The sequence below is a fragment of the Plectropomus leopardus genome, chromosome 21 (genome assembly GCF_026936395.1).
Source record: "Plectropomus leopardus strain MGB_pleo_1.0 chromosome 21, ASM2693639v1, whole genome shotgun sequence".
In the NCBI taxonomy this organism is placed as follows: domain Eukaryota; kingdom Metazoa; phylum Chordata; class Actinopteri; order Perciformes; family Serranidae; genus Plectropomus; species Plectropomus leopardus.
In genome coordinates this window covers 16,319,013-16,330,959 of record NC_142196.1, presented here as the reverse complement: position 1 = coordinate 16,330,959, position 11,947 = coordinate 16,319,013, and the positions used below count along the sequence as shown (strand labels likewise).

The 11,947-nt window shown below is 41.0% G+C and overlaps 1 protein-coding gene across 1 annotated transcript; it reads right to left on the bottom strand.

Moving 5' to 3' along the window:
* Nucleotides 1–338: 338 nt before the first annotated feature.
* Nucleotides 339–11,708, bottom strand: atp6v1ab (ATPase H+ transporting V1 subunit Ab). The gene is made up of 15 exons (XM_042510735.2): nucleotides 11,551–11,708; nucleotides 8,392–8,495; nucleotides 8,060–8,188; nucleotides 7,270–7,484; nucleotides 6,770–6,907; nucleotides 6,530–6,681; nucleotides 6,279–6,441; nucleotides 6,090–6,198; nucleotides 5,115–5,237; nucleotides 4,005–4,119; nucleotides 3,849–3,912; nucleotides 3,555–3,758; nucleotides 3,308–3,402; nucleotides 3,008–3,179; nucleotides 339–1,059 (listed from the first exon to the last, which is right to left on the bottom strand). Exons 2-15 carry the CDS (start codon nucleotides 8,471–8,473, stop codon nucleotides 967–969), a joined length of 1,854 nt encoding a protein of 617 aa, XP_042366669.1. The 5' UTR covers nucleotides 8,474–8,495; nucleotides 11,551–11,708; the 3' UTR covers nucleotides 339–966.
* Nucleotides 11,709–11,947: the final 239 nt, after the last annotated feature.

The following is an 11,947-nucleotide window of genomic DNA, read 5'->3' as shown; positions in this document are numbered from 1 at the left end:
ATTGGTCTTCACAGAAGTAGTCAAGGGCTCCAAAATAACCTAATTTACCTACATCCACCACCCTTCAGCCATGCACGAGCTTTGACAAGTTTTAAAGTGAGCGAGCTACACAATAGTTTAAATCACAACAGTTAATAAGGACTTTTATTTCTTTATTAATAAGCTAATTAAGCTCTGGCCTTTAAAAAACATTATTTAAAGTAGCTGAAATGATTTTCTATGAACACAGCATCCTTTGGGCAGAGAGCTGCAGAGAATGAGTGTTATGCAGAGAAACCGGTTCAGCAGCCCGGACAGCATCATCAGAAACTATGAGGTCAAACAAGCAAACACACACATTGTTCCATTTCCCCATGTTTTAATTCTTTGGGAGCAACATGATGAAAGTATTTGGACAGCAGAGCGTCGACTCGTACACATTCACACGGCAAAGTACACGACACAGCACGGCGTGAAACACAACCATAAAAAACAAAAAGAACGACAAAGGCTTCACGTCAAAACGCTGGCAATAAATAGGCTGATCTTATTAAATTTATATTCAATACTCTTCTGTACAGATGGTCTATGAATTACAATACATCAACCGAACAATCCGCTCCAGAAGAGCAACACGGATACACAAAGAAATCATGTAAACAGAGAAAGGAAGAAACAGGGTGAAGAGATCCCTCTTTTCACACAACAAGTCCACACACACGCACACACACGCACACACACACACGATCAACGACCATGCAGAGGATCCAGAGTGCGCCTATCAGAGGCAACAAATAATAATGAGTACAGTACATCTTTCTCTTTTCCCTCCACATGAAATTACACACACACACACACACGCTCACACAATCACTCACAAAAGGAGCACAGGGAGCACATGGGTTTTGGGGATACGAGGAGGTGGAATGTGATTCTGCAGTGGAGGGGTCAGAGATGAAAACTGGAAAGGTCATGAGAGGTGGGAGCTTATTCCTCCAACGTACGGAAGGCGTTCTGCATGTCCTCCACTAGCTGAGCGTACTCGGCCTTGATCTTAGCCTCGCCGTCCTTCACCGGGTCCTGTGGCGACAAAGAAGTACTGTGTTACAACGTGAACGGGAAACTAGAGGTCTGAGCGGACTCTGTGCGTGATCTGTGGGGCTTGACATTTGGCTGTCATAGTTTTCTACAGATTTCATAAATTTAAAAAAGCTTTTAAATACGCTGCCTTCCTCCTGGAAAAATGTACAGACTTTAAACCGATTAGTATCATAACTACTCCAGTTTATTATCACATACAGAGGCTCCAAGATATGGATTTAATTTCCTTCTCACCAAATTAGACTTTCTTCTTTATCATTTAAACAATCTGTGAAAAATATCTTACTACAACAATAGTTTGAACATGATGTGTTTCTTTACATAATTACTTTGGCCCTCATCTGCCTGACCCTTCTTATTTATATTAAACACACACACACACACACACACACACACACACATATATGCATATATACAATTTCATAATTGTTTCTGATCAATGTTAAGAGTTTTTGTGCATAGATTAATAGTTTCCTAGGGAACCCACCCTTTGAGGATTTTCGGGGTTTCCCCTGCATGTCTCCTTTTAACATTGTTTAATATGTGCTAAATAAATCAAATTAAGTAAACTGTCAGAGCAGATTACTTTTGGTTAAATGTACCATATGTCATTTTTTACTGCTATTGGTCGCTCAACACTGAAAGTGTTCATGGTTCAGATAGTTTTTACTAAATTATCTGTGAGGTGTCTTCCTCTCCAAAACAAATGGATGAGGTATTTAAAACCAGTTAAAACACTGAATAAAGCAGCGTCACCTTAAAAAATTCATTGTTTCTCCATCACTGTTCAGCTCTGCAGGGCCTGGAGCCGAGCTGCCACAAAACCTCAACCCGTTTTTCTGACAACTTAACAGCAAATATACAACGCACCATTTTCCTGTGCAACTATCAATCATAAACACAGCATCAGTATAAGTGATGTGTGTATTGATTTTATACTACTTTTATTTTAACTTATTTGAATTTTTGTAATATTTTTTGTGTTTTAGCACCCAATAACTTTTTTTGCTCCTTTCTCTTCCTTCTGACTCTTGAGCTGCTGTAACATGTGAATTTCCTGATCAATAAAGTCTTATCATCACTAAAGATCCAGAAACAACCAAGATCTAAAAAGTGTACTGTAAAAACGTGTCTTAAAACTGGATGAAGAGTAAATTAATGTCAGCTTCTGGCAGGCAAACACAACCCTAACGCTTGTGCAAAGGAGATACGACACCACTGACAGGCGACTGGATCAAATGACACTGACCCTGATTAAAATTACAGATTTCTGTGGGTTTGAACATTCAGGAAACGTTTGGGATAATGAAATTAATAAAAATAAATAACATTGGTCTAATCATTTTTAGAAATTGTAATGCAAAAAACATACATATTATATCTTAAAAAAATCTAAATAAATGTATTGTTTTTACCTCATTTCATAGTTTTTTAAACTCAAACCTGATTATTCATTTTAACTGGATATGGTTTATGCTGTTTTGTACCAAGTGACAGATGTCCTCTCTCATTTATGTTGTTTACTTTCATAGTAGTCACAATGTTTTCATGCTACCCTCCTTGTGCAGGTCTCAAAAGATGACAAAAGAAAACCTGATGGGTGGAGCTCACTGCATCAGCTGCGGTTAAAGCTTTTAAACTTTACTTACTGTAATTGTCTCAGCTCTTAAATGCTGTCATTGTACTGCAGCAAACAATACGTCAACAAGCTCAAAATAATCCCTTCAACATACGACACAAAGACACCTTTCATCTGATGTACAGAACGACTTTCTGCCACGTTTCAAAAGATATCCTTTTCCTTTGATTTTTTTGAGTCTCGTGTTTCAGAAATATCAGGACAGCATCTGTTGTGATGACTTAAAATTGGCCTGAGAACCACAAAATTAACACACAAGGCAGAGGAGAAACATGAAAATACACACACCTTAAATTTCATGGAGCTGATCCTGTAGAGGATTTCTCCCATGTGCTCCCTGATCATGGCCCAAGTGATCTTGTTGTCGCTCTGAGCTGTGGTCTCCACGGCGTGCCGCGCCATGTCGTAGAAAGAAATCATGTTGGAGAGGATGCCCACCGTCTTATAGAAGGGGCAGAACCTGAGGAGACGGACACAAAACAGTCAGCCATGGACCAGACTTACATACTCAGAAAATATCCAACAGTCTCTCTCCAAGATAAAGTCTGGTCAGGGACAGAGTGCATGCTGGGTAGGGCATGATGTTACCTGTCATAAGGAGTGTAACCGTTCTGCTGTAGGAAGTCATCTTTGATCAGCTTGGCCACTTCCAGGGTGATTTTATCTGTTTCTGCCAGGGATGCCTTTAAATAAAATTGTAAAATTACTAAAAAAAACGTGTCAGAACTAGTAGATATAGAATAAACAGGATTTTCTGACTTTACAGGAAAGAGAAAAATCAGATCAGCGTTCATCCAAAGATCAAACTGCTGCTGCCGACTTCATGGAAAATTACCTTTCCGACGAGCTGCACGATCTCAGCGAGGTCCTCCTCCTCCTGCAGGATCTCCTTGGCCTTGGTACGTAGGGGCACAAACTCGGGGAAGTGCTTGTCGTAGTACTCATCCAGAGCACGAGTGTATTTGCTGTAGCTGATCAGCCAGTTCACAGAGGGGAAGTGCTTCCTCTGAGCCAGCTTCTTATCCAGACCCCAGAACACCTGAGAGAGGAAACAACCGCAACATAATGAACAACTGAGCACCTTAAATTATCGACAAAGCTTGATTATAATCTGAATTTAATCATGTACCTGTACGATACCGAGGGTGGCTGAAGTGACAGGGTCAGAGAAGTCACCACCGGGAGGGGACACACTGAGAAAGGAAGAGACAGTAAAAACTCAGGTACAGTCCAAACAGGATGTGCAGAATCATGTCTCCCTCTGGTGGATTTAAGCGGTACTCACGCGCCTACGATGCTGACGCTGCCCTCCCTCTCAGGGTTGCCCAGACACTTCACCCTTCCAGCACGCTCATAGAAGGAGGCGAGACGGGCGCCCAGGTAGGCAGGATAACCACTGTCTGTGGGCAGAGACAGAAAATACTGTTCATTCTCACTCCAAATACTTTCTACTAAGTAAACATGACTACACAAAAGAGTTGTGCACGGCAAAACAAAGAGGCAGCTCCAGCTACTGAAGAGGAGAATTAGAGGATTAGAAATATAAACAAAAACAACCCAGGCTGCATTCAGCTAAAAGACTGTTTTCACACTGTGCACCACTTCTCATACTTTACTTTCACAATTAGTAAGAAGGCAAACGCATCACTGACTTTGCTTTTTTCCTTTACATATACTCATACTGCACTGTAACTAAAGCCCGGTTGATAGTAGCGGTGCAACCAACAATTACATCACTACTGATTAATCAATAGATGATTTTATTGTTTAATGGTTTAGTCTATACATTGTAAAAAAGAAATGTACAAAAGTTCCCAGGGTCCTTTGGGATGTAGACTGTCTTGGTTTTTTAGGGCCAATACCGATAGCAACTACGAGTAGATAATGAGACCAATAATAGATATTTGGAACCGATATGCATTTACAATAAAATTTAAATCTTTCTGTCAATATTTAGAATGTCACTAACTTAAATTCCTTTAGCAAATGTTTTATCAAAACTCAAACTTTCAACATCATATATGGCAAGTTCCCAGTAACCTTTTTTTATAAAGTCAAGTGAAAATTTAAATAAAAAATGCATTAATAGGACAGCTCCCTGACAAAGTAAATCTGTCAATCCCTACTTCAGATTACTTGTTTTGCCTGACCAACAGACCAAAACCTGAAAAAAATATTCAGGTCACCATTAAGACGACTGAGAGAACCTAAACAAAACACATTGAGAAGCTGGAACCATTTAATTTTTGGCATCTTTTGCTTAATTTGACTTTATCAAGTAGTATTCAATTATTCATTCCAGCTGTAGTTGGAATATATCTAATGTCAGAAATACTGAATCCTGAATCAACTGCCTTCAGCTCTTATAATAATCTCTAGAAAACTCCAAACTTACCAGCAGGCATCTCAGCCAGACGACCAGAAATTTCCCTGAGAGCCTCGGCCCAACGGGAGGTGGAGTCGGCCATCATGCTCACGTTGTATCCCATGTCCCTGAAGTACTCAGAGAGCGTGATTCCTGCCAGAAGACTCTGAGTTAGCACGTACCATTCATGTGTTAAAGGAATACGTCACCCCTCAAATAAACATTTCTATATCAGTTACTCACCCAGCAAGTTTTTATGATGAATTTGTGAACAGAACTTGGTTTTTGCATGCCTCCAAGGAATAAATAATCCAGAAACAGAAAAAAATCTTCACTAATTGAAGGAAAAGGGATACAGCAGTAGTATATCAAAACATCCAGTCACAAACTCTCACACAACTCAAGCAGTATAATCCAAGCAGTATAATTTCACCTCACTAAAAACCGGAGCTTCTTATCTACCGCTGCCTCAATCAGTTGTTTGTGCGACCCTGGAAAATCCAAACTAACCCTTTAAAGTCACACACAAACGACCTGATCAAGGAAACAGTAGACCTGCAGCTCCTGTGTTCAGCGAGGTAAAATCACTGTTTTTGTCTACGGAGTCTGAGATAAGTTTCACTTCCAGTTCAGTTTTTATTGAAAGGTTTTAGCAAAAATGCACATTTTTTTGAACTACTGAGTATACAACTGAATAAATGAGACTCGAATTATACTGCACAAGTTGTGTGAGAGTTTGTAAACAAATGTTTTGATATCGTTTTGGTGTTGTTAAATGTGAACCCCTATTACTTAAATTCATCAAGAATTTTCTCAGTTTTTCTTCGTTCACTTTGGAGGCATGAGAGAAAACAAAAGTTTTCTTCAGGAAATCAACGTAACACTGGGTGAGTAACTGATTTACAAATGGTCATCTGGAGGGCGTAGCATTACTTTACATCTATAAGTATTTACAGGAGGAGAGTGAATGACATTTGAACATGTATGTGATCATAGAGTATTTACCTGTGTAGATGGAGGCTTCTCTGGCAGCTACAGGCATGTTTGAGGTGTTGGCCACCAGTGCTGTTCTCTTCATGATGCTCTCCGTCTTCCCGTCCACCTCCATGGTCAGCTGTTGGTCAGACAACACTGTCAGTCACTCTGAATACCACTTAGGTTGGATTACGACCCCACCACTACCTGCCTACCCACCTCGGGGAAGTCTCGCAGTACTTCTGACATCTCGTTACCACGTTCTCCGCAGCCTACGTAGATGATGACATCACTGTTGGAGTACTTGGACAGGGACTGAGAGATGACAGTCTTTCCACAGCCGAAGGCTCCTGGGATAGCTGTGGTTCCTCCCTGCACACATCTTCACACAGAGAAGAGAGTACAGGATGAGAAAAGATTTTCAACAGGACTTTAGCGCTAAATGTTAAATAGTAGGATGTGAGACTTACGGGAAAAGGGCGTCCAGCACTCTCTGTCCGGTCAGCAGCGGGTGATTGGCGGGCAGCTTCTCTGTGACAGGTCGCACTTGTCTGACAGGCCACACCTGCACCATGGTGAACTTCTCCTTCACCCCCTCAAACTCCAGCTCCATCACCACGTCCTGATGCAGAAACACACCAACCATCATCGACACAAAGCAACATGTACCAGTTAAAAAACAGCCGAGGCTAGAGGTGTGGTTGACTCACGGTGACGTCGTAGTTTCCAGGCGGAGCGACGTAGGTTACAGTGCCTCTGTTTCTGGGAGGCAGCATGATCTTGTGCTTGATGAGGGAGTTCTCGTACACCATGCCGTAGATGTCTCCTCCTGTGATGTGACTGCCGACCTAACAGCGTTAAGAAAAAAAGGATGTTGACATAAGTCTGAGAATTAAAAAGGGAACTTCAATGATTTTCAACCAGCTCTATGTCATCACAGTGTTTGCAGATGAAAGGAGTTTGGCTTCTCCCCAGTGCCACAAGCGTGCAGAGTTTCTCGCTAATTTGCTGTCAGACTTCAATGACGTGTTTTGCGCCACCCGGCATACTATTGGCAGTGGATCAGCGCAGCTCCAGGCACTCACAGCATGAGAGGAAGTCAACACTGTTCATCTGCACACTCTGGGATGACACAGAGCAAGTTGACAATCTGCAAAGTTTCCCTTTAAACATGTGAAGCTGAAGGTTTGAAGTCTGCACAGACACACACCCGCAGGCTCTTGCCAGGAGAAAACTCCCACTTGAGGTCTCGGTTGAGGGCTCCGATGTTTACACCTCTGGGGATGTAGATGCTTTGTGTGATGTCGTTGATGTCCTTAAGAGGTCGTTGGATACCATCAAAGATGGACCCCATGATTCCTGGACCCAACTCTACAGAGAGAGGTTTCCCCGTCCGCAGCACAGGATCTCCAACAGACACACCGGCTGGATTTCAGCTCAGGAAAAAAGTTTTAAAACGGGAATGTAGGACAATTTTTAATATTAACTGCATCAGTGTTACATGCTGCTATTTATCATTCTGGCCACTAATCATGCAAAGTGGAAAAGAGATGGTACTGATTTTCAACTTGAGAAAATCATTTTAGTCTGTCTAAAAAGTATATTCACAATCACCTTTATTGTATTACTATTTTTTGTATACCTTTTTGCAGTTAATGACACAGAAAATAGTGTTTGACATCAATTTTCCCTTCTTCCTGACGATTTTGCTTAATTGTGTACTTTGACTTTTATAAAGGATCTCTATTGTATATGGGTTAAAACAATATTGTCTCATTCTTATACAAGCTATTAAAGAATATTATATTTGAGAACACACATAGAAATTCTTTTTTTTTAAAAAAAAAAAGAGGTATAATTAAACTAACTGTGTTGTGTCACTCTTTCCTCTATTTTGTGTCCTTTCCGGCAACTAACTGACTCAAACATCTGGCTTTAGGCTTTCAGCTGTGACATCAAGTAAATGTGAGAAATGGACGGTCATGTGGTCAAAAGGATACACGTCTCCTCGTAGACCTGGATGGTGGCCATGTCTCCCTCCAGCCTGATAATCTCTCCCACCAGCTCACTGTGGCCGACACGGACCAGCTCATACATAGCTGCTCCCGCCATGGCTGTAGCCGTCACCACTATTAAAACAAACAAGGTAAACAGTCAAACCCCAGGAGGCCAAAGAACAGCAGCTGAACAAGTCTGTCCTCTTTTATTTCCTGTTTCAGCTCAAATATTGTTGCAAATGGTGTTTTAAATGCTTCTGTAGTCATTCTGTTGTGCTAAAAATGCAAAGTGGAAAAATACTGACGATAGTGTTAATGCATGTGTGGTGGCCAACCTGGTCCGGAGACTCCATGAACGTATCCAAACTGGCTCTCCCTCTCCTCATCCCTGATCTTAGGCAGCTTGGACATGTCCATCTTCACCGGTTTGTTACTCAGACTGGAAGGAGAGCAGAGAGGAGTCGACTAATGTGAGAGAGACATCAGGAAACAGAGATCTAAAGGACAAAATTAACCAGAGGACTGCAGGAGAGGCCATCCTGTCCTCTGCGATAGCAATTTACAACAACATAACCTCTGTGTCAACATTTTAATTACTGAGAACTTTTAAAAGCAGCCATGCAGCAGCTGTGGGTAAGAGTGCTGTAATTGCTGCAGTTAATAGTTAATTTCATCTAAGACCACAAAGTGCTACCAGTCTGTTTAGGAACTGAGCCGACTTGTTAATATGAAGAGAATGAAACCTACATATAGCCATACAGGATAACCACTGTATGCAAAAGTGTTCACCTTTTTCCAGCTTTAAAGGAGCAGAGTGTGGGATTCATTGCAAAACACTCTCCAGCATACTCTGGGCACAGACAGAGCAGTAGAACATCAGGCGCAGTTAAGGTGAAACATAACAGTTAACTGTGCTAGGTCTAAAAGTCAAAAAAGTCAAAGCAACTGCTCCACCAGCTCTGACCAGATTGACAGATCAAAAATGTCTGAATTTACAGAGGAGACACAGAATGATAAATAATAATAATAAAAAAAACGGGAAGTTTACTTATTTTCGGGTGATTATAAACTAGAAGAAAACACACTTGTTATTCCATTTCAGCCAATACATCAACCTAAAGTCAAATTTTTCGCCTGCATCAATTTGGCATGAGATTTACCACAAAATGGCTTTTGAAAAAATATTCAGACAAAATGAATTTTCTAACCATAAAGACAGAAAAAAATTTAAATTAAAGATATTATTCAAGGAATCCACAAAGTCAGATGTATATATTGCGTGGCACCGTGCTGGTACCTTGGCAGTGGCACCTCCTACTGTAACCATGGAAACCACCAGAAAAATACAGCAACTTCACTGATCACGACTCTCTTTCTCAGCATTACAGTGCCTGATCTAGGCCACCCCCTTCATCTCCTTCTCCTCTGTGGCTGCAGCCGCTTCAGGTGCAGTAGTACAGTCAGGATGACGCGTTGGGCTAACATTAGTGGGGAATCCCACAGAGCTGCATGCTCCTCGTTTGTCCCTTTACATGTGTACAGACAGCACGTGTGTGCAAACATGCTTCTATTTCAAACAGAATGACAAATGACCCCCAGGGTTGCATTTTGGGATTTTTCTCTCTCTTATTATTGTGTTTTTCTGTCATTTTCACATCACATATCTGCTGGATCCTATCCTGACTCACTTCAGCTACATGCAGCAGTAACACGAGCACAAGCTGTCATCAGTCGTGACAGAAACCCATCCCCACAGAGCCGACTGCAGATGCTCTGCACATATTACAGAGCAGCTGCAATATACTGTATGCACCACACACATCAGATCCGGTCAACATGCTCATACAGCCTGAATTTAATATTCCTCATTTTTCATCTTTTTTTTCTGACAGTCATATCACAGATACAGCACTCTACACCCATGCCCTTTTCTTGTCCTTCCCACTGATGTACAGATCTTCCTGTTTACGCTACGCTGCTTAGCCCATCTGTGCAAGAATATAGCAGCTCCACCAGTGGGTCAATACAGGAATTACAGGAATGACACCTGAAAAGGCTTCAAAATGTTCTTTTAGTATATCCTTTTTTTGTAAGGGAAAAAAAGACAAACAGCATACAACATGCTTTCAATCAGTAATTTTGTGTTTTTCATCTCAAAGCCAAACTGAGCACACTGTACACATTTACAGGCATGCTACTCTGAATGATTAAAGTATCAATGTTACTGATCTATTTTTTAAGAGTCTCCAAATAGGAGTACAGTGGGAAGATAAGATCTATTGTTCTGATGATTAGCTGAGATAAGATCAGTCTGCTAGATTAATTCAAATTCTGCAAATCAAACTACATGTTACAATAGGAGGGAAAGTCATTTAATGACAATAATATTACAATCTTTATTGCAGCCATTTTTATGAGCAGTTAAGGTCACGCTCTCTTGTAATAATCTTGGCTTCAACAACAGACACTTGATCATATGATCCTGGCACATGACTGGCTGGCCTCTCTGTATGAGTGTCTTTAAGGAAGTGGAAAACTAGCATGGTGCAAAAGTGGGAAGTACAAATTATGACTGTGTGGACACACTGGGGAAAATCTCTGACTACAGTCCTACATATAAAATAGGTATGGGGCATATCATTTACCTTTCATGCCCTTAACCTTCATAGATTGCTGACCTGTTATGTTAATGAATTTGTGACTGATAGTAAAAAAGAGGGTGGAAATGCTCAACTGTTGCAAACAAATGTCAAATTAAAGGTTGAAAATGGCATTTAAGTATGGCATGTATTGTATTTTCTTTATTTTAGGGCTGAAGACATGCTTCTTTGCTATCTGTGCTCATTACTGGACATTTGAGCTATAGAAAAACCGAATAACAACACTGAGAGAGACATGTATATCTTGGCACTGGTGCAAAAATAGGCTCAGAAATGTGAGAAAAGTAAGATGACCATGCAAAAACATCCTGACACAATGATGTTAATTGCAAACTCGCTGATTGCAGGTAGCTGGTGGCATGAAACTCAGCTAAATCATATTGTTGAAATAGAAAAAAACACAAAAACATGTCAATAGTAAAAATGTTATAAACTAGTAATGACCTGGTGGCCTGCAGTATCTGTTATAACGTTATATGCTTTGAAACTGATGTCAGTGCATGATATTCAGTTTGACAGCTTTCCTCGAAACTGTACACGAGCTAGCTTTACTGACACAGCAAGGAGTCTAAAATCTGGCGAAATTAATTATGAATAAACGTATCTCCAGTTTCCACTAAATTACGATATGAAGTGGGAGTAAAAAAGCTACATCCGTGGTTTATTCGGTGTTGTGAAAACGATAGCAAAACTGGTCTCTCGGCCTTGCTGAAAACTGCTGCCTCTACCGTTTTGGCGCAAACGTTGGAGCTAAATTATTTCAATAAAACACACAACAAAGCCAATGTCAGTTTATAATATCAATAAAAAACGGTTAGAGACAAATATAGTTACCGTCTGGTTGTGAAGTGGTGGTTACTGTCTTGCCTCGAGAGAGAAACGATGGGTGCTGCGGAGCGTGACAGCAAACTGGAGATCAGCTGACTTCATTCACTCGCTGCTCGGTTTTTACTGCTGGGCCCCGGCAACTGCCGCCATTTTGGATCCACCCCTGGACACCAGTTTTTTTTTTCCTAGGAGGGCGACGGCAAGGCCCGCCCTACTCTTGCTCTGATTGGCTAGTGCTCGTTGCTTTCCTTAGTTTGATTGGTTAGATTTAGGTATGAAGCATGATAATATCAAGATTAGCCAATCAGAGGCAGTGTTACGTAGAGTAGGGCGGGTCTTGCCTTCACCATCCTAGGATAACTAGAACTCACCCACTAAACGACCGCAAAGATTTTACAAGTGA